At 38.8% G+C, this 26,883-nt stretch overlaps 1 protein-coding gene across 2 annotated transcripts in view; it reads left to right on the top strand.

The window, feature by feature from the left end:
• Positions 1–258: 258 nt before the first annotated feature.
• Positions 259–26,883, top strand: part of ELP3 (elongator acetyltransferase complex subunit 3) — a 162,668-nt gene continuing 136,043 nt past the window's right edge. For both annotated transcript variants that reach the window (XM_080676108.1, XM_080676109.1), the window contains exons 1-7: positions 259–365; positions 3,538–3,637; positions 12,075–12,213; positions 19,267–19,337; positions 20,116–20,179; positions 22,376–22,444; positions 24,556–24,710. In XM_080676108.1, coding sequence (XP_080532234.1) covers positions 347–365; positions 3,538–3,637; positions 12,075–12,213; positions 19,267–19,337; positions 20,116–20,179; positions 22,376–22,444; positions 24,556–24,710 — 617 coding nt within the window. In that variant the 5' untranslated portion in view covers positions 259–346. The remainder of the gene's footprint in view (positions 366–3,537; positions 3,638–12,074; positions 12,214–19,266; positions 19,338–20,115; positions 20,180–22,375; positions 22,445–24,555; positions 24,711–26,883) is intronic.

Raw genomic sequence — 26,883 nt, 5'->3', positions numbered from 1 at the left:
TAGGCTTCCTGGCGCAGCCTCTATGCGTAAGCTTTGTCCTGTCTCTGCACCACCCAAGTCCACATTTTATTGATTTGTTATTATTATTTTTTGTTTTTGGTTTGTTTTTCCCAAGTCCAGCTTTTTACGCCCAAGCATCAAGGATAAAGCCTTCCCCGCCTACTGGGCTAGGCGCTCCGCGAGGGGCGGGGCCGGCCTTGGCGCGCACCGCCGTCTGCGAACAGCTTTACGATATATTGACTTTCATTTTACGACAAGCAGGGTTGCTTTGTGGCTGTCAACTTTCCCCGAGGTCCGAGCTGGTAGCCACATTATCAGTGGAGGCTGCAGCTGCGACAGCGGAGAGATGAGGCAGAAGCGGAAAGGTGCGGAAGGCGGGGAGAGGGTGTGGAGGTGGCAGGGAAGGGGCGAACACCTTCGCGGTCAGGTGCTGGGCCCAGTTTTTCCCCGCGGGAATCCGCTGCCTGACCCTGCAGCCCTCCCACCTGGGGTCAGTCTTTCTGTGGCTCCAGACCCCTCCCTTTTCCTTTTACCTATTGTGCTCTCTTAAACCAACCTACCGCCGCTCTCTTCCTCTGTGGCAGTCAGTTGGTGGCTTTTGCATAAATGGCAGAAAAACTTTATTTCAAGGTATGTTCTCTTAAGTAGTTAACGTGGTCGGTCGATTTAACTCGTTCTCGGATTCTTTAATTGTTGAAGGCTTTTAAGGACACGTTGCACATGTTATTTTTTTCCTTTTTCTTTTTCCTTCTAGATTTCTTTTTCAAGCCGTAAGTTAAAAACAACCCCGAATTATTCTTGGAATCTGTGGGACAGTTATGTCCATGTGTATTATTACCTCCCGAGTTAGCAAGGAGCAATTCCATCTTTAGTTTCTCAACTGGATGGTATCAAATTTCAAGTATTTTCTCACAGGTTTTATGATAATAGTAACTACCTTTTATTGAGGTTTTGCTAATCATTTTGAAGTTGATAACCACTCCCGTTTCAACCACTCAACAAATGAAGCTGAGATTCAAAGAGTTAAATGACTTTCCAGCCCAAAATTATTCTTAGGAAGTGGAACTGGTTGGTCAGACTGTCTCTATGAACCCCCAAAAACATTTTTAAAAAAATCAGTTTTTAGTTACTATGCTTCTTGACATCAACTGCAGTTTTTTGAAGCAACAAGTGTCCAAGTTACCTTTAGTTGTCTGTGGCATCCAACTCTGTTAGTACATGCCCCAAATTAGCCATCTTCTTCCTCTAAGTTGTCCCTTAATCTGTCAAGATGGGCAGCTCTACACTTTTAACTTCATCTATCACCAAACCCTATTAGCTCTTAGAAATTGCCTCTTGAAATAGTTTATTCCTTACCATTCCGGCCACCATCCTCTTAACTCACCTTAATCAATAGCTAATTTGAATAGTACTTTGGCTTTACGCTGGTCTTGTGAGATGTGTATGTGTTATCCCAATTTTGCAGGTAAGGAAATGGAGCTTAGAAGTTATTAATCTCCTCATTATCACACAGCCAGTAGGGGTTGAGAGCTCCGGAGGGAGGCTGTCATCCAAGATTTTACTGTAAATCTTGAGGGGGGGGGGGTGGGGGTGTGTGTGTGTGTGTGTGTGTGTTTGCCTTTTAAGAGCCTTTTACTTAGGTGTGTGTGTGTGTGTGTGTGTGTGTGTGTGTGGTTGCCTTTTAAGAGCCTTTTACTTAGTACCCAGATTTAAAAAAAAAAACTTTATTGTTGAAAGTATTACATATGTTCCCCTTTTCCCCCATTCTAGCCCACCTCCACTCCACCCCATATTACCCAGATTTTGTGTGTTTTCACCGGCTAAATCACTTTTTGTATCCTCATTTTCTTCTGTAAACTTAGTTTCTTTAAACACTACTTTCATATTTTTACTCCCAAACTTGAGAATATGTAATTCTCCACTATCTATTGCACTCCATTTAAATGCCTTTGCCTAGTAGCCAATGTGCCCTATAATCTATTAGGGTACATCTTACTCTCCCAGAAAGCCTTTATTCTGGTTAGACAGTACTCCTTCGTACAAGGATAGGTAATTCCTCTTCCTAACATTGTTCCTTGTGGATTGCCATCTGTTTTGCTTGTCCAAATCCTGCTCTTTCATTAAAGACCCCTGTGCCTTTTCCTTCTTGAAGTCTTTTCTTACTAATTTACTTCTCCAGCTAATTCTTGATACACTCAAGGGCTATACAGGTGGGTTTCCAATCTTTATCTATTTTTATCAGCTGAATCCTACTTTTTCCTCCAAATTCTTATGCAGAAACTTAGTATTAAACAGGTGAAAGCTGAGCTGCTTTGGTTGAAATGGAGAAAGAGGCCCTCTCTTCCCATCCTCTCCCCCTTCCTTTACCTCCACCACCAGCCCTCCCTCTGTTACACGGCCAATGAGGTACCTTTCTAGAACTCTGAAGTGCTGAGTTACATGGTTTGGAAAGCATTTAGCCTTTGATTTTAGATGGACTTTTTCAACCCTTGCAGATTGTTTTGTTCCTGTTTGCCTTGCCTCATTAAATTAGAGGCAGCTTGATACAGTGAAAAAAGCATGGAAGTTGTTGAGAAAAGACCCAGATTTCAGTTAACTCTGCCATTTACAATGGTATCTTAACGTGCCTTAATTTTTCACATCTGTAAAGTGAGATAACGATACCTTACAGTATTGTGAGGCTTCAGAGGAGATAAAGTAAATGAAAGGGCTCTATAACTGCCAGGCTTTCTCTCTGTGCTTCTTCCTGGGGACTTTATTATCATCGAACACCAGCTTTCTGTGTGAACAGGAAGCATGCTTGCTAACAGCTCCCAAGCTGAAATCTCATGATTTTTATCATTGGAGAGATTGTGTTTTTTTGCCTTGAGGGGAAGAGCTCACATTGGCCTGACGTGGGTAGGTGCTGGTCAACTGTAATTGCAGGAATGGGGTCATGTAAGAACATGTCAGCTTCCGCTATTGCCTTTTAGATGAGAAGGGAAGCCTCAGTTGCCATGAGAGGGTCATGATGGTGGACAGACTATATCTTAGAGATGCATTAAGATCCTTAGAGAGTATAAACCCACGACTTTTCTGTTACAAAGCAAATACTACTGTCTGCAAGATACCTAGGTTTGAGTTTCAACTTCACCCCTTGATAGCATTGTTATGGGACAGGCAAATATTCCTGTTCCGTCTCACTGTGTTCTGAGAATCAGGTGAAATAAGACATGTAAATGGAATTATAAATCTGGAGATAAAGGGAAGCTACTTTAATTACTTTGGTCCTTTCCTGTGCAATTAGGTTCTTTCTCCTCGTGTTTGTCGCTATCATTCTCATGGTGTATGAGCTTCTAAAGCAAGCTCTTCCCATATAGAGGTGAAGCCAGGTTTGTTTAAAGATACGATCATCTTGTAAACAGAGGTTCAGTGTCTTGTGAACTTGAGCTATTTATTTGGCATGGTTGGAGTAATTTTGGGAGGAAAACAGATACTACATAAAAACATCTTTACCGAATAATATGATTTTTTTTTTGTTAAATATTATCTTTTCAGGAGACCTCAGCCCTGCTGAGCTAATGATGCTGACCATAGGAGATGTTATTAAACAACTAATTGAAGCCCACGAACAGGGGAAAGACATCGATCTAAATAAGTAAGTGGATCTATAAAAAAGAAGGCAGTCTTATTCTTAGGTAATAGATCTCTTATGAAATTATCAAATTCTACTTGTTTCCTATCTCATGCTTTATTTTTTACTTGAGAATTGAGCTTTTTTGCCCTGCCCAGCCACTCATGGCAAAATTGTCCCATAGCCTAATAATACTAATAACTCCTAATATTTATTGGGCGCTTACTATGTCCCAGTCAGTGTTAGTAGTGCATTGTATATATTAGCTCAGTTGATCCTCTCAGAAACTGTATGAGGTAGGTACTTATATCATCGTCACTTCATAGATGGGTAATCTGAGACAGAAAGGTTAAATAATTTGTCTAAAAATAAATGACTGTGCTTGGTGGAGCTGGGATGTGGAAATACGTTTTCTGTCTCACCATATGCATGACCTTTCTTAAGACCCTATTCTCTGTTAGTTGAGCTACTGTAATGTTTTACCCCTTCCTTGGAACATTGTACTTATTTAATAAACATTTGCTAAAGGAATAACTTTCCTTTTTTGATTATGAAGACATTTTATTTATTTAACCTATCTATGATCCTCACCTGAGGATATGTTTATTGATTTTAGAGAGAGGAAGGAAGAGAGAGAGAGAGAAATATGGAAAGGTTACCTCTCGCATGAGCCCCAACCAGGGACTGAACCCACAAGGTATGTACTCTGGGACTCAAAACCTCAATCTTTCAGTGTATGGGACACTGCTCCAAACAACTGAGCCACACTGGCCAGGGCAAGACATTACATTTTAACCTTTTTTCTACCGTGTCTTTGGTAGTATTTTTTTTTCTGTCATTGCCTATACTACCAATTATACAACTCTTTTATTTTTAGTGAGCATTTCTACTTACTATAAATTTTTATCATTCTCTTTTATTTAGACATCTAAAGCTAAAGCTAGCTTCTCCTTAAAATCAGTTCCTACTCAGATGTCGTCTTTGATTAGTTGTGTTAACCTTCAACCAAGCGTGAAACTAGTGTTATCTTTGAGTCATTTTCCTTAGGTCCAATTAGGGTCTCGTCTTTTATCATGTCGTTTCCCTGTGCAGGAACTTCAGCATGCCCCAGTTGCTTATGGAGTTACATGCAGATTCCTCAGCCCGTTATGTAAGGCCACTCGGTCTGGCTTCAGTCCACTTTTCCAGCTTTTTAAATTTCTGCACCTTTACATTGACAATCTTTTGCTTCTGTCAAGTTGGTCTACCCATATTTCTTAAAATATGTGTATATTTGTTTTTGCATCTTCACATAAGCCATCCTATTTGCTCTCAGTGTCATCTCTATGTTTTCACTGCATGTCTGAAGTCTGTTCTTTTTTCTGGGCCCATTTCCTATGAATAGCTTCCCAGCACACATTGAGTTACTCTCTTGAATGCTGGAAGTACTCGGTGTGTGTGTGTGTGTGTGTGTGTGTGTGTGTGTGTGTGTGTGTGTGTTTGTTTTATCACACACATTTATTTTTGTTCATGCCTGTCTGCAAACATAGAGCATGAAATGACTATACCTTATACCTCCTGATATACCAAGTACTTCTGCAGTCTTTGGACATACTACATACTCAGTTAACCTTTGTAGAAAATGATGCAAACACCTTAATATTTTTAGGTGGGTTAAAAATTAGAAGTTAAGGTGACTGTTAAGGTTTGGCTAACAGTAAGGAAAAGAAAAGTTGTTAAAATTATAGAGAAGAGTAAGGAATTATTAGTTGGGATAAAGTTACTTCTGGGGGTGAGAATCCTATATAATAAAAGGCTAATAAGCAAATAGACCGAACAGTGGAATGACTGATCGCTATGACACGCACTACCACCAGGAGGCAGACGCTCAACATAGGAGCTGCCCCCTGGTGGTCAGTGCGCTCCCACAGGGGGAGCGCCACTCAGCCAGAAGCCGGGCTCATGGCTGGCGAGTGCAGTGGTGGTGGCGGGAGCTCTCCCGTCTCCGCGGCAGCACTAAGGATGTCTGACTGACGGCTTAGGCCGGCTCCCCCTAAGCCGGCAGTCGGACATCCCCCCGAGGGCTCCCGGGCTGCTAGAGGGCGCAGGCTGGGCTGAGGGATCCTCCCCCCACCGCCCCCCCCAAGTGCACGAATTTCATGCACCAGGCCTCTAGTAGGGTTATAATCAGGAAGGGGCGAACGGGTATTCTGAAGTTCTGATCATATTCTATTTCTTTTTTTCTTTTTTTAAAAATATATTTTATTTTTTACAAAGAGGAAGGGAGAGGGAGAGTGAGTTAGAAACATTGATGAGAGAGAAACATCAATCAGCTGCCTCCTGCACACTCCTCACCGGGGGTGTGCCCGCAACCAAGGTACATGCCCTTGACCAGAGTCGAACCTAGGATCCTTGAGTCCGCAGGACGACGCTCTATCTATTGAGCCAAACCGGTTAGGGCCATATTCTATTTCTTGAAGTGTGGTTATGCAAGTGGTTGCCTTATAATTGTAAAAGTATATTTATATGTTTTATGTTCTGCTTTTATGTATACAATACTTTGTATTAGAAAAAGTTTTAAAATACTTTTGTGTAGCTTTCTTTTGTTTTTTGTTTGGTGATCTAAGACAGTGTTTTGCAACCAGGTGTGATTCCCCTCGCTCCTCCCAATAGACACCTGGCAATATCTGGAGTCATTTTTGGTTGTTACAACAGGAAGAGGAGTGCTAGTGAGTAGAAGCTAATGATGCTGCTAAACACCCCATGACAGAATTAATCCGATTCCAAATGCAGCAGTGCCGAGGCTGAGAAAAGGTAGAATCCTTTGAAGCTGGAGCACCATTTTTTAAAAAATATTTTTTTATTGTTTAAAGTATTACATGTAGTAGTGCATATATCTCCGTTTTTCCCCCTTGACCGTCCCCCAGCCTCCCCTAAACTCTGTCGCATGCCCTCATCCCATCCCCCAGTGTCTTGTGTCCATTTACTGTGCTTATATGCATGCATACAAGTCCTGTGGTTGATCTCTTGCTCCACCCCCCTCCCCAAGACTCCCCTGCTTTCCCACTGTAATTTGACAGACTGTTCGGTGCTTTACTGCCTCTGTATCTTTTTGTTTATCAGGTTATAATGTTTATTTTCCATAAATGAGTGAGATCATGTGGTATTTTTCTTTCATTGCCTGGCTTATTTCACTTAACATAATGCTCTCCAGGTCCATCCATGTTGCTGTAAATGGTAAGAATTCCTTCTTTTTTATAGCAGCATAGTATCCCATTGTGTAGATGTACCATAGTTTTCTAATCCACTCATCTGCTGATGGGCATTTGGGCTGTTTCCAAATCTTAGGTATGGTGAATTGTGCTGCTATGAACATAGGAGTGCATATATCCTTTCTGATTGGTGTTTCTAGTTTCTTGGGATATATTCCTAGAAGTGGGATTACTGGGTCAAATGGCAGTTCCATTTTTAGTTTTTCGAGAAAACTACATACTGTTCTCCACAGTGGCTGCACCAGTCTGCATTCCCACCAGCAGTGCACGAGGGTTCCTTTTTCTCAGCATCCTCGCCAGCACTTGTCATTTGTTGATTTGTTGATGATTGCCATTCTGACAGGTGTGAGATGGTACCGCATTGTTGTTTTGATTTGCATCTCTTGGATAATTAGTGACTTTGAGTATGTTTTCATGTGTCTCTTGGCCTTTCTGTCTTCTTTCGAAAAGATTCTATTTAGGTCCATTGTCCACTTTTTTATTGGATCATTTATCTTCCTTTTATTAAGTTGTATAAGTTGCCTGTAGATGTTGGAGATTAAACCTTTATAAGTGATAATATTTGCAAATATGTTCTACCATACAGTGGGCTTTCTTGTTGTTTTGTTGAGGGTTTCTTTTGCTGTGAAAAAGCTTTTTATTTTGATGTAGTCCCATTTGTTTATTTTCTCTTTAGTTTCCATGGCCCTAGGAGAGGTATTGGTGAAGAAATTGCTTCGGCATAAGTCTGAGATTTCTCTGCCTATGGATTCCTCTAGTATTTTTATGGTTTCCTGTCTTATGTTTAAGTCCTGTATCCATTTTGAGTTTATTTTTGTGTATGGTGTAAGTTGGTGGTCTAGTTTCATTTTTTTGCATGTATCTGTCCAATTTTCCCAACACCATTTATTGAAGAGACTGTCTTGACTCCATTGTATTTCCATGCCTCCTTTGTCAAATATTAATTAAGCATAGTGGCTTGGGTCGATATCTGGGTTCTCTATTCTATTCCATTGGCCTATATGTCTGTTCTTGTGCCAGTACCAGGCTGTTTTGAGAACAGTGGCTTTGTAATACAGCTTGAAATCTGGTATTGAGATCCCTCCTACTTTATTCTTCTTTCTCAGGATTGCTGTGGCTATTTGGGGTCTTTTTTTATTCCAGATGAATTTTTGGAGAGTTCTTTCTAGGTCGTGAAATATGCCGTTGGTATTTTAATGGGGAGTGCATTGAATCTATAGATTGCTTTGGGTAGTATGGACATTTTAATGATGTTGAATCTCCCAATCCATGAACATGGTATGTTCTTCCATCTGTTTATATCTTCCTCTATCTCTTTATTCAGTGTCCTGTAGTTTTCCGTGTATAGGTCTTTTACCTCCTTAATTAAGTTTATTCCTAAGTATCTTAATTTTTTTGGTGCGATGGTAAATGGGATTGCTTTTTTAGTCTCTCTTTCTGTAAGTTCACTATTGGTGTATAGAAATGCCATAGATTTCTTGGCGTTAATTTTATATCCTGCTACATTGCCAAATTCATTTATTAAGTCTAATAGTTTTTTGATGGAGTCTTTCGCGTCTTTTATGTACAATATCATGTCACCTGCACATTAGGACAGCTTTACTTCTTTTCCAATTTGGGTGACTTTTATTTCTTCTTCTTGTCTAGTTGCAATGGCTAATATTTCCAGTACTATGTCGAACAGGAGTGGTGAGAATGGGCATCCCTGTCTTGTTCCTGCCCTTAGGGGAAATGGTTTTAGTTTTTTCCCATTGAGTATGATGTTGGCTGTGGGTTTATCATATATGGCCTTTATTATGCTGAGGTATGATCTTTCTATTCCCACCTCGTTGAGAGTTTTTATCAAGAAAGGGTGTTGGATTTTGTCAAATGCTTTTTCTGCATCAATTGATATGACTGTGATTTTTTTCACTCAATTTGTTTATGTGATGTATCACGTTTATTGATTTGCGGATATTGTACCATCCTTGCATTCCTGGGATAAATCCTACTTGTTCATGGTGTATGATCTTTCTGATGTACTGCTGGATCCGATTAGCTAGAATTTTGTTGAGGATTTTGGCATCTATGTTCATGAGGGATATTGGCCTGTAATTCTCTTTTATTGTGTTGTCTTTATCTGGTTTTGGTATTAAGGTGATGCTGGCTTCATAGAAGGAGCTGGAAAGTGTTCCTTCCTCTTGAATTTTTTGGAATAGTCTGAGGAGGATATGTTTTAGTTCTTCCTTGAATGTTTGGTAAAACTCCCCTGTGAAGCCGTCTGGCCCCGGGCTTTTGTTTGCCGGAAGCTTTTTGATGACTGCTCCAATTTCTTCCATAGTTATTGGCCTATTGAGATGTTTAGATTCTTCCTGATTGAGTATTGGAAGGTTGTATTTTTCTAGGAATATGTCCATTTCCTCCAGGTTGTCCAGTTCGTTGGAATAGAGTTGTTAACAGTATTTTTTAACAATCCTTTGTATTTCGGTGGGATCTGTTGTTATTTCTGATTTTGTTTATTTGGGTCCTCTCTCTTTGCTTCTTGGTGAGCCTGGCTAGAGGTTCATCAATCTTGTTTATCCTTTCAAAGAACCAGCTCTTGGTTTTGTTGATCTTTTGTATTGTTTTTTTTTTGTTCTCTAGGTCGTTTATCTCTGCTCTGATCTTTATTATTTTCTTCCTTCTGCTTACACTGGGCTTTTCTTGTTGCTCTCTTTCTAACACTTTGAGTTGTAGGGTTAGGTAATTTATTACTATTGTTTCTTGTTTTTGCAGTAGGCTTGTAGAACTATGAACTTCCCTCTCAAGACTGCTTTTGCTGTGTCCCATAGATTTTGGATTGTTGTGTTTCATTGTTGTTTGTTGCCATGATGTTTTTGTTTCTTCCTTGATCTCTCTGGTAACCCAGTCATTGTTTAATAGCATGCTGTTTAGTCTCCATGTGTTTGATTTTTTTAGAATGTTTTTGTTGTAGTTGATTTCCAGTTTTATGCCACTGTGATCTGAGAAGATGCTTGATATGATTTCTATCTTCTTGAATTTGAAGAGACTTTGCCTATGACCCCACATATGGTCTATCTTTGAAAATGACTCATGTGCACTTGAGAAGAATGTATATTCTGTGGCTTTGGGGTGAAATGTTCTGAAGATGTCAGTTAATTCCATCTGGTCTAGTGAGTCATTTAGGGTTGATGTTTCTTTGCTGATTTTTTGTTTAGAGGATTTGTCCAATGGTGATAGTGGGGTATTAAAGTCTCCTACTGTGATTGTATTGCTGTCAATCTCTCCCTTGATATCCTTCAGGAGTTTTTTTTTTTACGTGTTTGGGTGGTCCTGTATTGGGTGCGTATATGTTTACCAGAGTTATTTCTTCTTGTTGGATTGTTCCCTTTAGTATTATGAAGTGGCCTTCCTTATCTCTTATGTCCTTCACTTTGAAATCTAATTTGTCAGATATAAGTATTGCTACCCCAGCTTTTTTTTCATTTCCATTTGCCTGAAACACCTTTTTCCATCCCTTCACCCTCAGTCTGTGTGCATCTTTTTTTCTGAGGAGGGTTTCTTGTAGACAGCAGATATATGGGTCGTGTTTTGTTATCCAGTCTTTACCCTATGTCTTTTGATTGGGGCATTTAATCCATTTACATTTAAAGTTATTATTCATAGGTACTTACTTGTCGCCATTTTTATTCTTTACCCCTGTGTTCCTTCTTCACTTCCTATTTCTTTTTCTTACAGCAGACCCTTTAGCATTTCTTGCATTGTTTGTTAGGTGGTAATAAATTCCCTTAGTCCTTTTTTGTCTGTGAAGCTCTGATTTCACCTTCAATTTTGATTGATAGCCTTGCTGGGTACAATATTCTTGGATTCAGACCCTTCCTTTGCATGACTTTGTATATTTCATTCCATTCCCTTCTGGCCTGTTGAGTTTCTGTTGAGAAATCAGTCGCTAGTCTGATGGGGGTTCCTTTGTAAGTAATTTTCTGTCTCTCTCTGGCCGCTTTTAAGATTCTTACTTTGTCGTTGGTGTTTGCCAATTTAATTATAATGTGCCTTGGCGTCGGTCTGTTGGGGTTCATTTTGCTTGGGACTCTGTGAACGTCTTGGATTTGTGTGGCGTTTTTCTTCCCTATATCAGGGAAATTTTCTGTCATTATTTCTTCAAACAGGTTTTCTATTCCTTGCTCAGTTTCCTCTCCTTGTGGAACTCCTATTATGCATATGTTGTTTTGTTTCGTGTTGTCCCAAATTTCCCTTAGGCTCTCTTCCTGCTTTTTAATTTTTTTTTTCTAGAAGCTGCTCTACTTGGGTATTTTTTTCCTACCTTGTCTTCTAGCTCGCTGATGCGGTCCTCTGCTTCTTCTAGTCTACTCTTAATGCTTTCTATTGAGTTCTTTACAGCAGCGATGTCATTTTTCATTTCTTCTCGGTTCTTCTTCATTTCCTCTTGGTTCTTACTCATATTGTCGAATTTGTCTTCCATTCTTTTCATGCACCTTATGACCATTTCTCTGAATTCTTTCTCTGACAGGTTGCTTGCCTCCATTTTGTTTACTTCCTTTTCTGGTGATGCCTGCTTTTCTTTCGTATATGGGCTGTTTCTTTGTCTCCCCATGGTCTCTCTCCTTCGGGTGTCTGGTTATGTAGTTCTCTCTTTCCTTATCTTCGGTGAAATCTGACCTTTCCGTGGTGGAGTGTAGAGCTCCTCTGAATCTGCGTGTGGGCCCAATTGGGTACTGATGTTCTCAGATTCGCAGCTGTTCAGTGCGTGCCGTAGTTGCAGATTTTCAGGCTCCTGATAACATCCACTTTTCCTTCAAGATGGCGTGGTCTCCGCGTCCGAGCCAGTCGTTCTGCGAGGGAACCCAGCAGCAGTGGTGGCTGCCCGGTCAGGGGAGCCCCGTCTAGCAGTTCCCCACAGTCTCCTGGAGTATAGCTGTCCCTCAACTCACCAACAAACACTCCCCATGCGAGCACACGCTCTCCCTTTGCTTTCTCACTCACACAGTATCTTGCAGTCTGCCTTCCTGTCAGCAGCCATCTTCGAGACCTGGAGCACCATTTTGAATGAGACCTACATGGTGTCACTGTCCCGGGCCCTTGATATTTACAGTTGTTAAAGCCACTGTTGTTATCTGATGAAAGGGTAGAGGAGAATTTGATGATATTATTTACAGGTCATTTCTTTTGAAATGCTGTGATTTTGGTAATGCTAGATGTTTTACTTTCAGGGTGAAAACCAAGACAGCTGCCAAATATGGCCTTTCAGCACAGCCTCGCCTAGTGGATATCATTGCTGCAGTCCCGCCTCAGTATCGAAAGGTTTTGGTCCCCAAGTTAAAGGCAAAACCCATCAGAACTGCCAGTGGGGTGAGTACTTCAATTCATATAATATTGATTGTGTATCTGTCCCGGCAGAAATTCCTGCCTCCATGTAATGCCCTGGTAGTGAGGTAGAGATGGGGAATTTAGACTGATATAATCTGTGTATTATGATATATGTGGAGTGGACCATGAGTACAGAATGCTAGGAGGGACTAGAAAGGGAAAGAATTCATTTTGCTAAAAGAGTAAATGATGTTTTGGTGTCTTGAAAAGTATAGATTGGTGCTTGGCGATTTTCACAGTATGATAGATATTATTGGCCATATTAAGCTTATGACTCAAAATAATTGATATTTATAAAAGGTGGTTTTAAAAGGTAATTAATGGTGCAGAGTCATTCTATACATGGTGACTAAAGAGATTGACACAGTAGGGAATGCAGTGGGAGTCCAGAAGACAGAGAGAGACATCTTTGCAGTAAAAGGGACTAGGAATGCCGAGTAGAAAGTGTGGAGCTTAGCCCTAGCTGGTCTGGCTCAGTGAATAGAGCGTCAGCCTGCACATTAAAGGGTCCCAGGTTTGATTCCAGTCAAGGGCACATGCCAGGGTTGTGGGCTTGATCCCCAGTAAGGGGCTTGCAGGAGGCAGCCAATGAATGATTGCCTCTCATCACTGATGTTTCTAGCTCTCCTTTTCCCTCTCTGTCTGAAATCAGTAAAAATATATTTAAAAAAAGAATGTGTGGAGCTTTCTTGACATAAAGGATGCTCATATAAGCAGAAGAGAGCAGGCTCAAACAGTAATGGGAGCAAGGGCACAGAGAACTGAGGCGCAGAGATAGAGATGTTGGAAGTGTGTGCAGGGAACAGTGAGTACACCAGACTGCCTGGAATTGATCATTCGTTTGGGAAAGCCTCAGGCCATTGGATTGCAAAGTTAGTTTGGGATCAGCTTGTAAAAGTTCTTAAATGTCCCACAAAGAAACTGGACAATAGGAAACTGCTTGAGGTTTTTGAGAAAGGGAGTGATATGAACAAAATAAATTTTCAGAAAATTACTTTGGATACAAGATATAGGGTAATTTGGAGACAAAAACAAAAATAAAAACACACAAAGTTGTTAAGATACTCTTGGCTTTACCTAGGTGTGAAGTGTTAAGAGCCTGAATTAGGGTAGGAACTCTAGGATAAAAAGGATGGTTGGAGATATAGGATTTGGACCCTCTTAAAATATGGTACCCAAATTGAATTCTCTGTTCCTGATGTGATCTAAGAAGTTCAGTCTGGCCCTGCCTGGTTTGGCTCAGTAGATAGAGCATTGGCCCGAGGACTGAAGGGTCACGGGTTCGATTCCAGTGAAGGGCACATACCTCGATTGCAGGCAGGCTCAATTCTCGGCCCCAGCTACTGGAGGCAACAAATTGAGGTTTCTCTCTCTGTCTCTCCCAGTCCCTTCCACTCTCTCTAAAAATCAGTGGAAAAATATCCTTGGGTGAGGATTAACAAAAAAAGAAGTTCATTCTGTTATTTGAATGAGGATATTATTTTTCTAGTAATTGAAACTTGCATTGACTTCTTTGGTGGCTGTATATTCTGGATTATATTACATTTATGGCTAATTAAACCCCAAAACTTCTACATGAAATGTACTAGCAATCCTGGTCTCTTCTCCCTTATACTTGAGTGTTTTTGTTTTGTTTGTTTGTATCTAAGTAAAGGCTCTTTAAGAAAAACCAGTATTTCCAAATCTCTCACTTCCTCCTCTTTTCCCCAAGGGCAAACACTTTTAACTCTTAGCGGATTTCTTAGCATTTACTTCCTTATCCCCAAATAATATGCTTTATAGATAAGTCTTGAATTTTTGGTTTTGCCATTGTTTATGAGCTTGACACTGGAAGACGAAGATTGAGCAACCGTTCAACCTGATATACTTGGCTTTATGACACCATTCTAACTGCTCCTCCTATCTCTGACCATTTCTTTCTTTGAGGGCTACTCTTGTTCTGCTGCCTCTAAAAATTGATGTTTTCTGTGGTCCTGGGCCCACTGTATTTAGTGCTGTACATGCTTTCTTTGGTGATCTCATTCATTCACATTTTAAGTATAGCCATATACTCCCTGCTCCAACCTCTCCCCAAGCTTCAGGCTCATTTCGGATTGCCTGTTAGACATCTCTCCTTTGACTCCATGTAGACCCTCACGTGTATCATAACCCAAACTAACCTCAGATGTGCTCATGCATTTTTCTTGTCCATCTTAGTTTCTAGTGCCCCTTTCACTCAGTCTCATCTACTTCCTTTCCCTTCTCCCCAGGAATGAAATGCATTGTTCATTCCTACCACCATTGGTAGGAATGTTTTATTTCTTGTTTAGATTATTTCAGTCATTTCTTAACCTGTCTTGCCTGCGCCATATGTATTCTGCAATGTCACCAGAGTAATCTATTAAAAATATCGGAAGTACACAGCTGATTTCTATGTGCTCTGCATCTTGACTTCCATGCTTTTATTTCTGCTGTTATTCTGGTGGTTCTTTGTTTTTGTGTATGTGTATTTTTTACAGAGCAGTCTTCAGGTTACAGAAAAATTGAGCAGAAAATACACAGTTTTCATATACTTCCCTTTCTCCACAGATTGCCCTATTACGAATACCCGGCATTCATTTGGAGCATTTGTTACAATTCACGAACCAGTATTGTTACACTATTATCAACTGAAGCTTACAGTTTTTACATTAGGGTCCCTCATAGTGTTGTACAGTAGGTTTTACCAAATGCGTAATGTCATGTGTTCACCATTAGCAGGATCATGTAGAATAGTTTCACTGCCTTAAAACTCCCCTGTTCATCCTTTCCTCTGCTCCGGACCTCTGGCAACCACTGATCTATTTACTGCTCCATACCTTTGCCTTTTCCAGAATGTCATGTAGTTGGAATCAGTCTGTAGCCTTTTCAGATTGGCTTCTTTCATTTAGCAAGATGCTTATAAGGTTATGTCTTTTCAGTGGCTGATAGTTCATTTGTTTTTCGTGCTGAATAGTATTCACTGGATGTACCACAGTTTATTTATCCATTCACCTATTGAAGGGCATCTTGGTTGCTTCCAGTTTTTGGCAGTTATGAACAAAGTTGTAAACATTTGTGTGAAGGTTTTTGTGTACTCAGAAGTTTTCAATTCATTTATGATTATTGGATCATGTGATAAGACTATGTTTAGCTTTTTAAGAAACTGTCAAACTGTCTTCCAAAGTGGCTGTACCATTTTGCATTTTTCATCAACAGTGAACGAGACTTCTGTTGATCCACATGCCTGCCAGCAGTCAGTGTTTGGGATTTGGGCCATTTTAATATGTGTGTGCAGTGGTCCCTTATTGTTGTTTCAATTTGCAATTCCTGAATGCCATCTGATGAAGAATATCTTTTCATATACTTATTTGCTATCTGCATGTCTTCTTTGTTGGGGTGTCTGTTCAGATCGTTTGCCCTATTCCTAAATGGGTTATTTGGTTTTTTATTGTGAAGTTTGTAAGAGTTCTTTGTATATTTAAGGTACACATCTCTTATCAGAAAGGTGTTTAACAAATGTTTTCTTCTAGCCTGTGGCTTGTCTTTACATTCTCTTAACAGTATCTTTCTCAGAGCAGGACTTTCAAATTTTAATGTAGTTCAACTTACCAGTTTTTCTTTCATGGATTGTGCTTTTGATGTTGTATGTAAAAACTCATGGCAAAACTGAAGGTCACCTAGTTATCTTCAGAAAGTTTTACAGTTTTGCATTTTACATTTAGGTCAGTGATCCATTGTGAGTTTGTATTTAAGGATTTTTGTTTGCTTGTTTTGCTTAGAACACCATGTTTGTTGTTATTCTTAGTAGTGTCACTATTAATTACAACTATAGCTACCACATGTTGCCTACCTGTTACATACCAGCCACTGTGCTGGTATGTTTTCTAATTTAATCCTCAAAACATTTTTGCAGGGATAGGTAATACTGTAAGTAGGAAAATGCACAGCAAGAGGCAGAGGAAAGATTTAAACCTACACCTCTCTGGCTGACTCCAAAGTCATTGCTTTTTCTACTTTATCGGTAACTTTTACGCAGTATTCAACAAAACTACAGGATTCCTTAGAATTTTTTAGGAGCTGCTGAGGAGAATAGTATAGGGAAGCCATGGGAGCAGGTCTCATCTCTACTTCATCCAGGGCTACTGCTTTTAATCTTATAAATTGGGGTTTTAAGTAAAACGTTACGAAACAAGAGTTTTACTGCTTTAAACATGTTTGGAAACTACTGCATATTGCTTCCCTGGCCCTCTGCCTTGTTAGCTCAGTTAACTCTTACTCAGCACGGTTGTTAGCCCCTCCTGGAAGGCTTTCCTGACTCCCCTGGTCAGGGCTAATTAATTCCCTTCTTTCGGCGTTCCCAGGATTTTCTGCATTCCCAGAATTTTCTACATGCATGTGGTTTTGAAATAGCGTATTTCTGTACGCCTAGGGCAGTTTTGCTAGGTACGATTTTAGAGGACAGAGGCAGTGTGTTCATATTTTGTAGTCTCAGGCGCCCCCTGTTCTGTGTAGCTCTAGAACGTGGCCTGTCTATGTAGGAGGCCCTCAGTAAAACGTTGCTGAATTAGGTTGGCCTCATCAGTGGTATGTATGGTTGTGTCTCATTTTAAATAAAAATGTTTGTTTGAAACAATAAGTTTTTCAATCAGATCAGAATATTTATGTATTTTGATGTTTCTCTAGAGATCATTATTGCATGTTTTACATCAAATTTTAATAATTTTTATTATGAAAAATAATCACAAACTTACAGAAAAGTCGAAAGTCCAGTACAAAGAACATTCCTTCCCTCCCCCAGCCATTTAAGAGTAAGTTGTGAAACTCAAGCCTTTGAATACTTTAGTGCATATTTCCTACAAGTTAGGACATTTTCTTACATTGCTACAATACAGCCATCCAAGTCAGGAATTTTAACACTGATACGTTACTGATGTCTAATCCTCAGACCTCATTCAAGTCCCACCAGCTGTTTCAAGAATGACCTATAGGACCCAATTCAGAATTACTTGTTTCATTTAGTTGTCATGTCTCTTTAGTCTGGACACTGCTGTATTTCCTTGATTTCGTTACTTTAACACTTGAGGATGCCAGGCAAGTTATTCTGCAGCATGTTCCTCAATTTGATTTAATCAGATGTTTCTTCATAATTAGATTCTGGTCATGTGTCTTTGGCAGGAGCATTACAGAAGTGATTCTGTATTACTGCATCCCATCAGGGGGCATAATTTCATTTCGTTTTGTCACTGATGTTTTCATTCTGGTCAAGGTGATGTCTGCCAGGCTTCTCCTCTGTAAAGTTATTCTTTTCCACTTTGTAATTAAGAAGTTTTGTGTGGTAAAGTATTTTTGTAAATATTATGTAAATATCCTCCTGTTCCTTATCAGACTTCCAATTTACTTATTCATTTATTTGTGTGAGTGGATTCATGGATTCTTATTAGGTGGGTTATAATCATTATTTATTTTGATGCACAAATTATCCCAGGTTTGACCAGTGGGAGCCCTTTCAACCAGGTTTCTATGTCTTTTTAAAAAAATGTCCCCATCATTCTTTGAGCAGTTTCTAGTTTTCTGTCATAATAAAATGTTCCAGGCTCGTCTTGTACTTTCTTTGCCTGGGCCCTGGAATCAGCCTTTTCTCTCAGGAGTCCTGGTTCCTTTTAGTAGAGAAGGGCATTTAGAGGCCAAGATCTGAGCGCTAGATAGGCTATTAGGGTGTTGCTGCTTCCAGACCCTCTCAGTGGATCAAGCTAGGAAATATATATGCATACGTACATACATACGCGCGCACACACATATACATAACACATTTGCTTCCATATTTATTTGTATATCAGTCTGTTGAAAACTCTGAGTTCACAATAGTACCTTCAGTTCTGTCCAGCACACGAGTTCATTTTAGTTCTGTCCCTTTCCACATTTATAACTTTCTTCTCTGACAGTAAGAAACCTGGCTTGCATTCACCTTAGTGTGTGCCTTTATTTGAGTAACCACTCCTATTTGTAACCAGTCTCCTATTTCCACAGAAGGCCTATCCCCCTCTTTCTCAAGCAGATACTCTCCTCACTCACCCAACTTGGGCTCTGAAAGACCCCTCTGAGAATATTTTGCACACACTGTGAAGTCTAGTTTAATTGTCTCTGCTCTAAATATTGAGATCTTGTGTGTCCACAAGGAGTTTAGATGTAATTGTGTAGAATTGCATAAAGTAGTTTTTTTCTTCAGGCTGTTTTTCTTCTAGGCTATTTTAGTAACACATATCAGAGAGAATAAGAATCCCTGTGACTTTAAAAATTATTTCTTATTTTTTTACTTAATTTATTGTAAAGTCTAATACAAACTAGTATATACAATGCATATGTACATTTTAGAGAGATCAATGTTATCCTATCTAATAAAGAGGGAATATGCTAATTGACCCTTACACCATCACAAAGATGGCGGCGCCCACAGCCAATAAAGAGAGAGTATGGTAATTGACTTCCACGCCCTCAAAGATGGCGGTGCCCAGTCCCCTCAGCCCCGCCGGCACGGCAGGCGTGTGGCAAGCCTCCAGAGTCCCCCAGTCCCCTCAGCCCCCCAGCCGCCCAGGGCCAGCCTGAGGTGCAGGCAAGCCTCAGGTGGCAGCTACCCAGCCGCCCAGGGCCGGCCCAAGGCGCAGGCAAGCCTCGGATGGTGGCTGCCCAGGCAGCAGCAGAGGTGTGATGGGGCGTCGCCTTGCCCTGATCGCTAGGTCACCTCCTGCCCCTGAGGGCTCCTGGACTCTGAGAGGGGGCAGACTGGGCTGAGGGACTCCTCCCCCCTCCAGTGCATGAATTTTCATACACTGGGCCTCTAGTTTTCAAATAACATTGAAAAGAGATCACCCTTGTACTCACTGCTGCTCAGCTTCAGAAATACAGCATTTACCAATACCTTTGAAGCCCGTGTGCCTCTCTGATTCCATTCTGCTCCCTTTTTCTGAGATATAACCTCTCTCCGGGATTTTCTATCAATTCTCTCATAATAGTTTTATATTAATCTTTCTTTTATAGATTGCTGTTGTAGCTGTGATGTGCAAACCCCACAGATGTCCACACATTAGTTTTACAGGAAATATCTGTGTGTAAGTATGATGATTTTGATAAGTTGTGTGTGTATATATTTTAATTCAATTAATAAGTCCCCTAGAGCCTTAATCAGTGCATGCTGGTAATATTTAAAACTTTGATTTAATAAATTCATAAGTTAGTTCTTTGAAACAGCAACCATTGATAGGATATTTTGTTTTAAAAATGAAACAAAGATTTTAATTTGTTATGATATGCAATAAAAAATACATAGGTTATAGAACTCTAAACTGTATAAAGTCTGTTAATTTTAGTAAACAGTTATGTTAACGCAATAAATGAAACATGGAAATTCCAAATGTCAGAAATTTTAAATGAATTTGGATCAGAAAAGTATAAAAATTATTTTTATAAATAACCTTTAAACTTTTAAAATTTAGATAATTGGAAAAATTAGCAGAAGACTATGCATGATTCCAAGTAGAAAGATTAAATAGGTGAGTGATATTCTTAAGTGTAATACCAAGAGAGCACTCTGAATATCAATCCAAAGTTAGGAAAACTTAGGTCCTGTTATTTGCCCCTAAAATTTTAAGTCTTTGAAATAATAGTGATGGTAGCATTCTGAAAATGATTGTAATAATGTTCCCTTATATGTTCAACTCGTTTACTTGTTAGTAAAAAATATTATTTATAGACATTGCATGGTAGACTTTTCTCTTAGGATGTGAAAATGAAATTTGTTATCTGAATTTTATGGAGACAGCAATATTTGAACTTGACTTTAAACTTAGTTTTGTATCTGACATCTTCATCCTTCTGTTTTATTGGCAGATACTGCCCTGGTGGACCTGATTCAGATTTTGAGTACTCAACCCAGTCTTATACTGGATATGAGGTAAAGTAATGTGAGGTTGTCCTGAGGAAATGTTACAACATACTTTGCCTGTGTGTGCTTTTACAAGTACTAGCTTAAAATTTTTCCTGATTACAAAGGTTATTTTTTCCTGACTACATATAGTTTTCTAGTCACCGGAGAAATACTTATGGAAGCATTTATTATTAATAATATGTCAAACAAGCATTTTATGACTTTGTCTTACCAGCAGCATTTTGAAGGTAGATGCTACTATTATCCTGGTTTAATGGATAAGGAAACACAAGCCTTAAACAACTGGCTCAAGGACTCAATCCGAGTCAGTGACAAAGCCAGGCTTTGAATTCTGTGTTTCTCACCACTACATTGAACTACCTGTGTGTGTAGCAGTGGAAAAACTGACAAGGTCCCTTGTCTTGTGGAATTTACATTCTAATAGTGGGAGATAGACAATAAAGAAACAAAACAAAAAAGAAATATCAGGTACTAGTAAATGCTAGACAGAGAAGTGAAATTGTAAGTTATAGCTGGGTGGGTAATTTAGCTGTGGTGGTTAGGAAGGGATTCTCTGAGGAGATGATGTTTTAACTGAGTCCTGATGACAGGAAGGGGCCTTTCAAGAATTTCAGCAACGAGCATTTCCAGCAGAGAGAATAGCTAGAACAAGGAGCCATATTAGGAATGACAGTGGGATGTTCTGGAGCATAGAGGGTAAGAGGAAGAATGAGTTTGGAGAGACAGATGTCATAGTGACTTGTAAGCCAGGGCAAGGAGTTTGGATTTTGTTATAGGTGACATGAGAAGTCATTAAGATTTAAAGGAATTGCCCTGGTTGGTGTGGCTAAGTGGTTAGAGCATTTGGCCTGCATACTGAAGGTTCTTGGGTTCTAGTTCAATTCCCCGTCAAGGGCATGTACCTGAGTTGTAGGTTCAATTCTGGCCCACTCGGAGTGTGAAACACATTGATGTTTCTCTCTCTCTCTCTCTCCCCCTCTTCCGCCCCCCCCCCCTTTCTTCCTCTCTAAGAATCAATGGAAAAAAAATCCTCCAATGAGGATTAACAATAATAAAAAAGATTTAAAGGAATGATATAATCCAATGTAGTTTTTTAAAAGATCATTTGATGGTAACAAAGAATTAGAGTGGGGGCAAGAGTGGAAGAGGAGACCAGTGAGCAGGCTTTTGAAGCAGTTAGCCTCTTCAGAGAGGTCAGTAGCCAGCTATGTGACTTTCTTCATACACACACACACACACACACACACACACACACACACACACACACGCATATATTAGTAAATGTTTTTTTAATTATTTACCTGTTATTCATAGTTCAGATTTTTGAAAATACAAAAGGAATTATTCAATGAGAAGGTTCCTTGTCATTCTTGTCCCCTACCTGTCCCTTTCTGCTCCAGCCCCCTCCACCCCAACAGACAATCAGTATTATCTTTCCTATATATCCTTTAAAGATATTATATGGATATATAAGCACATAGTTATTCTTTATATTCTTTTTTTTTTTTTTAATATATTTTATTGATTTTTTACAGAGAGGAAGGAAGAGGGATAGATAGTCAGAAACATCGATGAGAGAGAAACATCGATCAGCTGCCTCTTGCACACCTCCTACTGGGGATGTGCCCGCAACCAAGTTACATGCCCTTGACCGGAATCGAACCTGGGACCTTTCAGTCCGCAGGCCGACGCTCTATCCACTGAGCCAAACCGGTTTTGGCTATTCTTTATATTCTTTATCCTACTTTTTTACTTATAAGGTTTTACAAAACCTTGCATCTTGCCTTTTTCATTTAGCAATATATTTTAGAAAACATAACAATATGTTGTTTCTTGGTTGTAGAATATTCCATTGTATAGAAACATAAAGGCTTTTTTGTTAAGCCATTATTTAAAGGTTATTTTACCAAATAACTCCTTTGAATATGTATGCACATCTATGTCTGTAAGTAATATAACAATTTGTGTTGTTTCTATAAGTGTTTATACAAAGATAAATATGATCTAAGAAGACGTCCTGCTGTTCAGATACTCATGACAGTGGGGGTGGAGACTAGCCAGATGCTACAGGACATACTTTGAAGACTGAGAAAGGAAGAAAGAAGCACAGGAGAATTTTATTTTTAATACACCCTTTGAAACCACTTTGTATTTTTAGTTTAGTGTGGGCATAACACAATCTTTTTCTCTTTTTTTTCTCAGCCAACCTCCATGCGAGCTATTCGTGCTAGATACGACCCTTATCTACAGACAAGACACCGCATAGAGCAGGTGAGTTTTTAAAAAGCAATTTTAAATTCGATTTTTAGACTTAGAGATATTATTTCTTGATTTGAGTTGTACCTGAAATAAGAACTAAAAGAGTATTTTTCCCCATTATAAGTTTTTACTATCCATCTGAGGGAGGGAGACTATTTTGCAATACCTAGAAAGATCAGAACTATCAATTCCTTTAGAGACTATTGTCTTGTATTCTATAGATTTCAGTTTGTAGGCAGTCATTTATGGTATAAAATTTACAGAATGTAGATGTGTGGAAACACTTAGGCAGTAGGTGGATGGATTGAAGTTTAGCTTTCCTGGGCCACATGAGTTTTGTGCTGTTTGGTTGAGTAGGAATAGGGAATTGACTGCAAAGGGATGTGAGGAATACTTGGGGGCTGTGGAATCGTTCTGTATCATGATTGTCATGGTGGTTATACAACTCCAAAAATCCAAACTCATCCAATTTATCCTTAAAATTAATTGGTTCTATTGTATGTAAATTATACCTCAGTATAGCTGATTGAAAACAAGAACTTTTAAATGGCCATGCTCTGTTCAAGAAATCTGAACATTAATACAGTTTTATTTTTACAGATTTTACAATTTTAAACTTGTCCAATTTAAAAAAATGTGAATACTGTATGTAGTTTTCATAGTAACATCTAGTAGGGCAACCACAAAATCTCAACTGGAAAGTAATATATACCATAGTCAGTGAGTCACTCTGTTTAATCTAACTGTCACTATTAGTGAAGACCATCAGGTTCTGATTTTCACTTGACTGTCACCCAAGCATGTGTGGATCGGGATGGCCAGCTATAGGAGAGGACCCCACTGGGGGCAGGGAGCCTACGTAGTATGGAAAAGCATGTTCTAAACTGACCATTGCTTTGATTTCTCTTTTAGCCATGATATTTATATTTAGTTTATTTAAAATGTTTTACTACTGTGTGAGATGTTTTTGTTTACCAAAAAAGAGCATGGATTTTAAAAAATTATAATAGAGCAGTGATTTTTTTTTTTTAACTATAAATTACTAGAATCATCACAGCTTTTCCAAAACATGAGCCAGATCTTTACCTCTGGATGTTCTGCTTACGTCTGGTTTGGGGTCCTGCCAAGATATTCTGAAAAAGATATCAGGATGATTTTGTTGTGTATCCCTTGCAGACCATAGACAGAATATTCTTTTAATCTTGATTTATATATACATATATAAACATGCTTACATATATATTTTTAAAGTATATATGCATATGATATATTTATGCATATGGGTATGTAAATATGTATACATACATAAAGATGTAAATATGTATAAATTATTTGCCATTTTCAGAAACAAATATTAAGCATACACATCCTTTATATAGTACATTCGAGTTCATAATTTGGTAGCAACTTAATCCAGTTTTTTTTCAAGCCTAAGATATGGCAAGAAATTTAAATACCTGTTTTTGAAAATTAGAATCTTGGCTTATTGTGGTTGATAAAATCAAAGATCTGTAACATTTGCATCTCTAATAGTAGAGGCATTGTATTTCATATTTTATCAATCAGATTTTTATTTTCCACCCAGAAAGCAGGATTGAGGTTCTACCTATGTCCAGAAAACTCACAATTGATTTAAAACTTTAAAGTTTCAATTTACAACTGCTTTCTTAATTTCTGTTTCTAATCTAGTGTTCTTTTTCTTTCATTTGCATCAAGTCCTGATTATGTTGCATGAATTATCTCCTTTGTCCCCAAGGCTTACCACCAAATCTAGCATAAAATACATGATTGATAAATAGTTGCTTATATTTGCCTTTACTGCTTTCTAGTTTATATTCTGTGTGTTTTTAAAATTTCCACTCTGTAGGTATTAACATCAAGCTTCTTGTTTATTATTTTTAATTCTCACTCTCCCTCCTTATTTGAGCTATACTATTTTTTTTTTTTTTTATTTCAGAATCTGGAGTCTCTTTTTAATCCACAGAACTTGCTAAGTATGTTAAATTGCTTCTCATTTTTAAACTATACTGATGAAAACACTGCAAAATAAAATTAGAAATTTGCAGTACTCTCTTAGGATAGTGATTGTATCCTTTTAATGTTGATTAATTTATGTCTTTCAGTTGAAACAGCTTGGTCACAGTGTGGATAAAGTGGAGTTTATTGTGATGGGTGGAACATTTATGGCCCTTCCTGAAGAATACAGAGACTATTTTATACGCAACTTACATGATGCCTTGTCAGGACATACCTCTAACAATATTTACGAGGCAGTCAAGTAAGAAATCATTTTCTTGTCATATTCCCCAAAGTGGTTGTCAGTTTATCTTCCTAGCAGCAGCCTGTGAGAATTCCTTTGGCTCTACATCTACATTCCTCTTCCTTTCTTTCTTTCCTTTTTTTTTGTGTGTGTGTGTGTTTGGGGGAAGGGGGACGCGAGAAATAGATTTCATGATTTTTAATTGCATACTTTTGATGGATTGTAAGGTTAAAATACATTTTTCCCAGTTTTATTGAGGTATATTGACATATCACTGTATATGTTATGGTGTACAGCAAAATGATTTGAGTTACATGATTACCACAATAAGTTTAAGTTAACATGTATCATCTCACACATCCCTAGTTCATGTAGTTACTTCTGTTTGGTGGGAATGGATTACTTCCATTTAAATAATCCCCACCCTTTTTTTTAAGGGAGTATGGTTTGTTGACATTAGTATTCTCAAGAGAAAGAGTGGTTCACAAGATCCCTTGAAGATCTTTTTAGCCTTAGGCTGGTCTAAACTGCAGGCAGGAGAAGTTTTGATTGAGCTAGTTGAGTTTTTAGCCCACCCCATAAGAGCCCTGGGTACTCTGAAACATTTAGCTGCTATAAAATCAACAAAACAAGTGACTAGTATTAAGTAACCATTATTTTCTTTATAAATAGCTACTTTTTAGTAATTATTAAATAATGTGTTTATGAATTGATCATTTATTTATTCCAAAATCTAGTTGACAAAACAGAATTATGCATTCTTTTGATACCTCATATCTCAATTTTTAGCAAGAAGAATTCTAAAGTTTCATATATAATTCAATGATTTAAGAAGTGAAAGTCTTTTTTTTAACTTTTTTTTTTTAATCCTCACTTGGAGATATTATTTTTTTCATTGATTTTTAGAAAGAATGGAAGGGAGAGGGAGAGACAAAGAGAAACACCAATGTGAGAGAGACACATAGATTAGTTGCCTCCCGCATAGTCCTGACCAGAGTCAGGAGCCTGCAACTGAGGTGTGTGCCCTTGACTGGAATTGAACCCGAGACCCTTCAGTCCACAGGCTGACACTCTCCACTGAGCCAAACTGGCAAGAAACGAAAATCTTAAAATAATTTTTATTTTTAGAAGTTTCAGGAACACCTGGCTAGTCCCTCTTATTGATGGGATTTTTTTTGTTTTGTTTAATATATTTTTATCGATTTCAGAGAGGAAGGGAGAGGGAGAGAGAGATAGAAATATCAATGATGAGAATCATTCATTGGCTGCCTCCTGCACGCCCCCTACTGGGCATCAAGCCCACAACCCGAGCATGTGGCCTTGACCAGAATTGAACCTGGGACCCTTCAGTCCACAGGCTGATGCTCTATCCACTGAGCCAAACCGGCTAGGGTGATGGAATGTTTATTGAGGGCACATTAGATGCTGTGCACTGTTAAAGGCACTGGGAACAACATGGTGACCAAGACAGATGCTGTCCTTGCCCTCGTGGTACTTAATATTTTACTAGTTCAACAAAAAATAAACAGTAAGTGCTATGATGGACATAGACTACTGTGCTACAGAATAAATAGGGTTACTCTCTAGATGAAGTGGTAATATTTAAGCTGAGATCTGAAGTGTGAGGAAGACTCAGGCCAAGAGCAGAAAAAAATAAGAGAAAGACACTGAAATGGGGAAGAAGTTGGGCTATTCTAGGAACAGAGAGGAGGCCAAGGCAGATAGAGCCCATTGAACAAAGGAGAAAATGTCATGAGATGAGTTTGAAAGTTAGGTGTGGGCCAAATTTTATACACTCGGGGAATTAAAATTTTATTTGAAATGAGGTAGGAAGTAGATGAGTGGTTTTAAGCAGGAGAGTGACATATTCAGGGTGATAAGTAAGATGGTCATTCTGACTGTTGTCTGGCCAATGGATTAGAGCAATGATTTTCAACCTTTTTCATCTCATGGCACACATAAACTGCTAAAATTTTGCAGCACACCAAAATGTATGTTTTTGGCCGTTCTGAAAATAAAAGGTATAATTTTGATTCATTCACACCGGAAGGCTATTGTTGTGTTGGCTGCTATCATTTTTTTTTTTAATTTTTTTAAATATTTTTAATATATTTTATTGATTTTTTACAGAGAGGAAGGGAGAGGGATAGAGAGTTAGAAACACTGATGAGAGAGAAACATCCATCAGCCT

This window comes from Plecotus auritus (assembly GCF_963455305.1).
Source record: "Plecotus auritus genome assembly, chromosome: 6".
Lineage (NCBI taxonomy): Eukaryota > Metazoa > Chordata > Mammalia > Chiroptera > Vespertilionidae > Plecotus > Plecotus auritus.
This window is presented reverse-complemented; position numbering and strand designations above follow the sequence as displayed.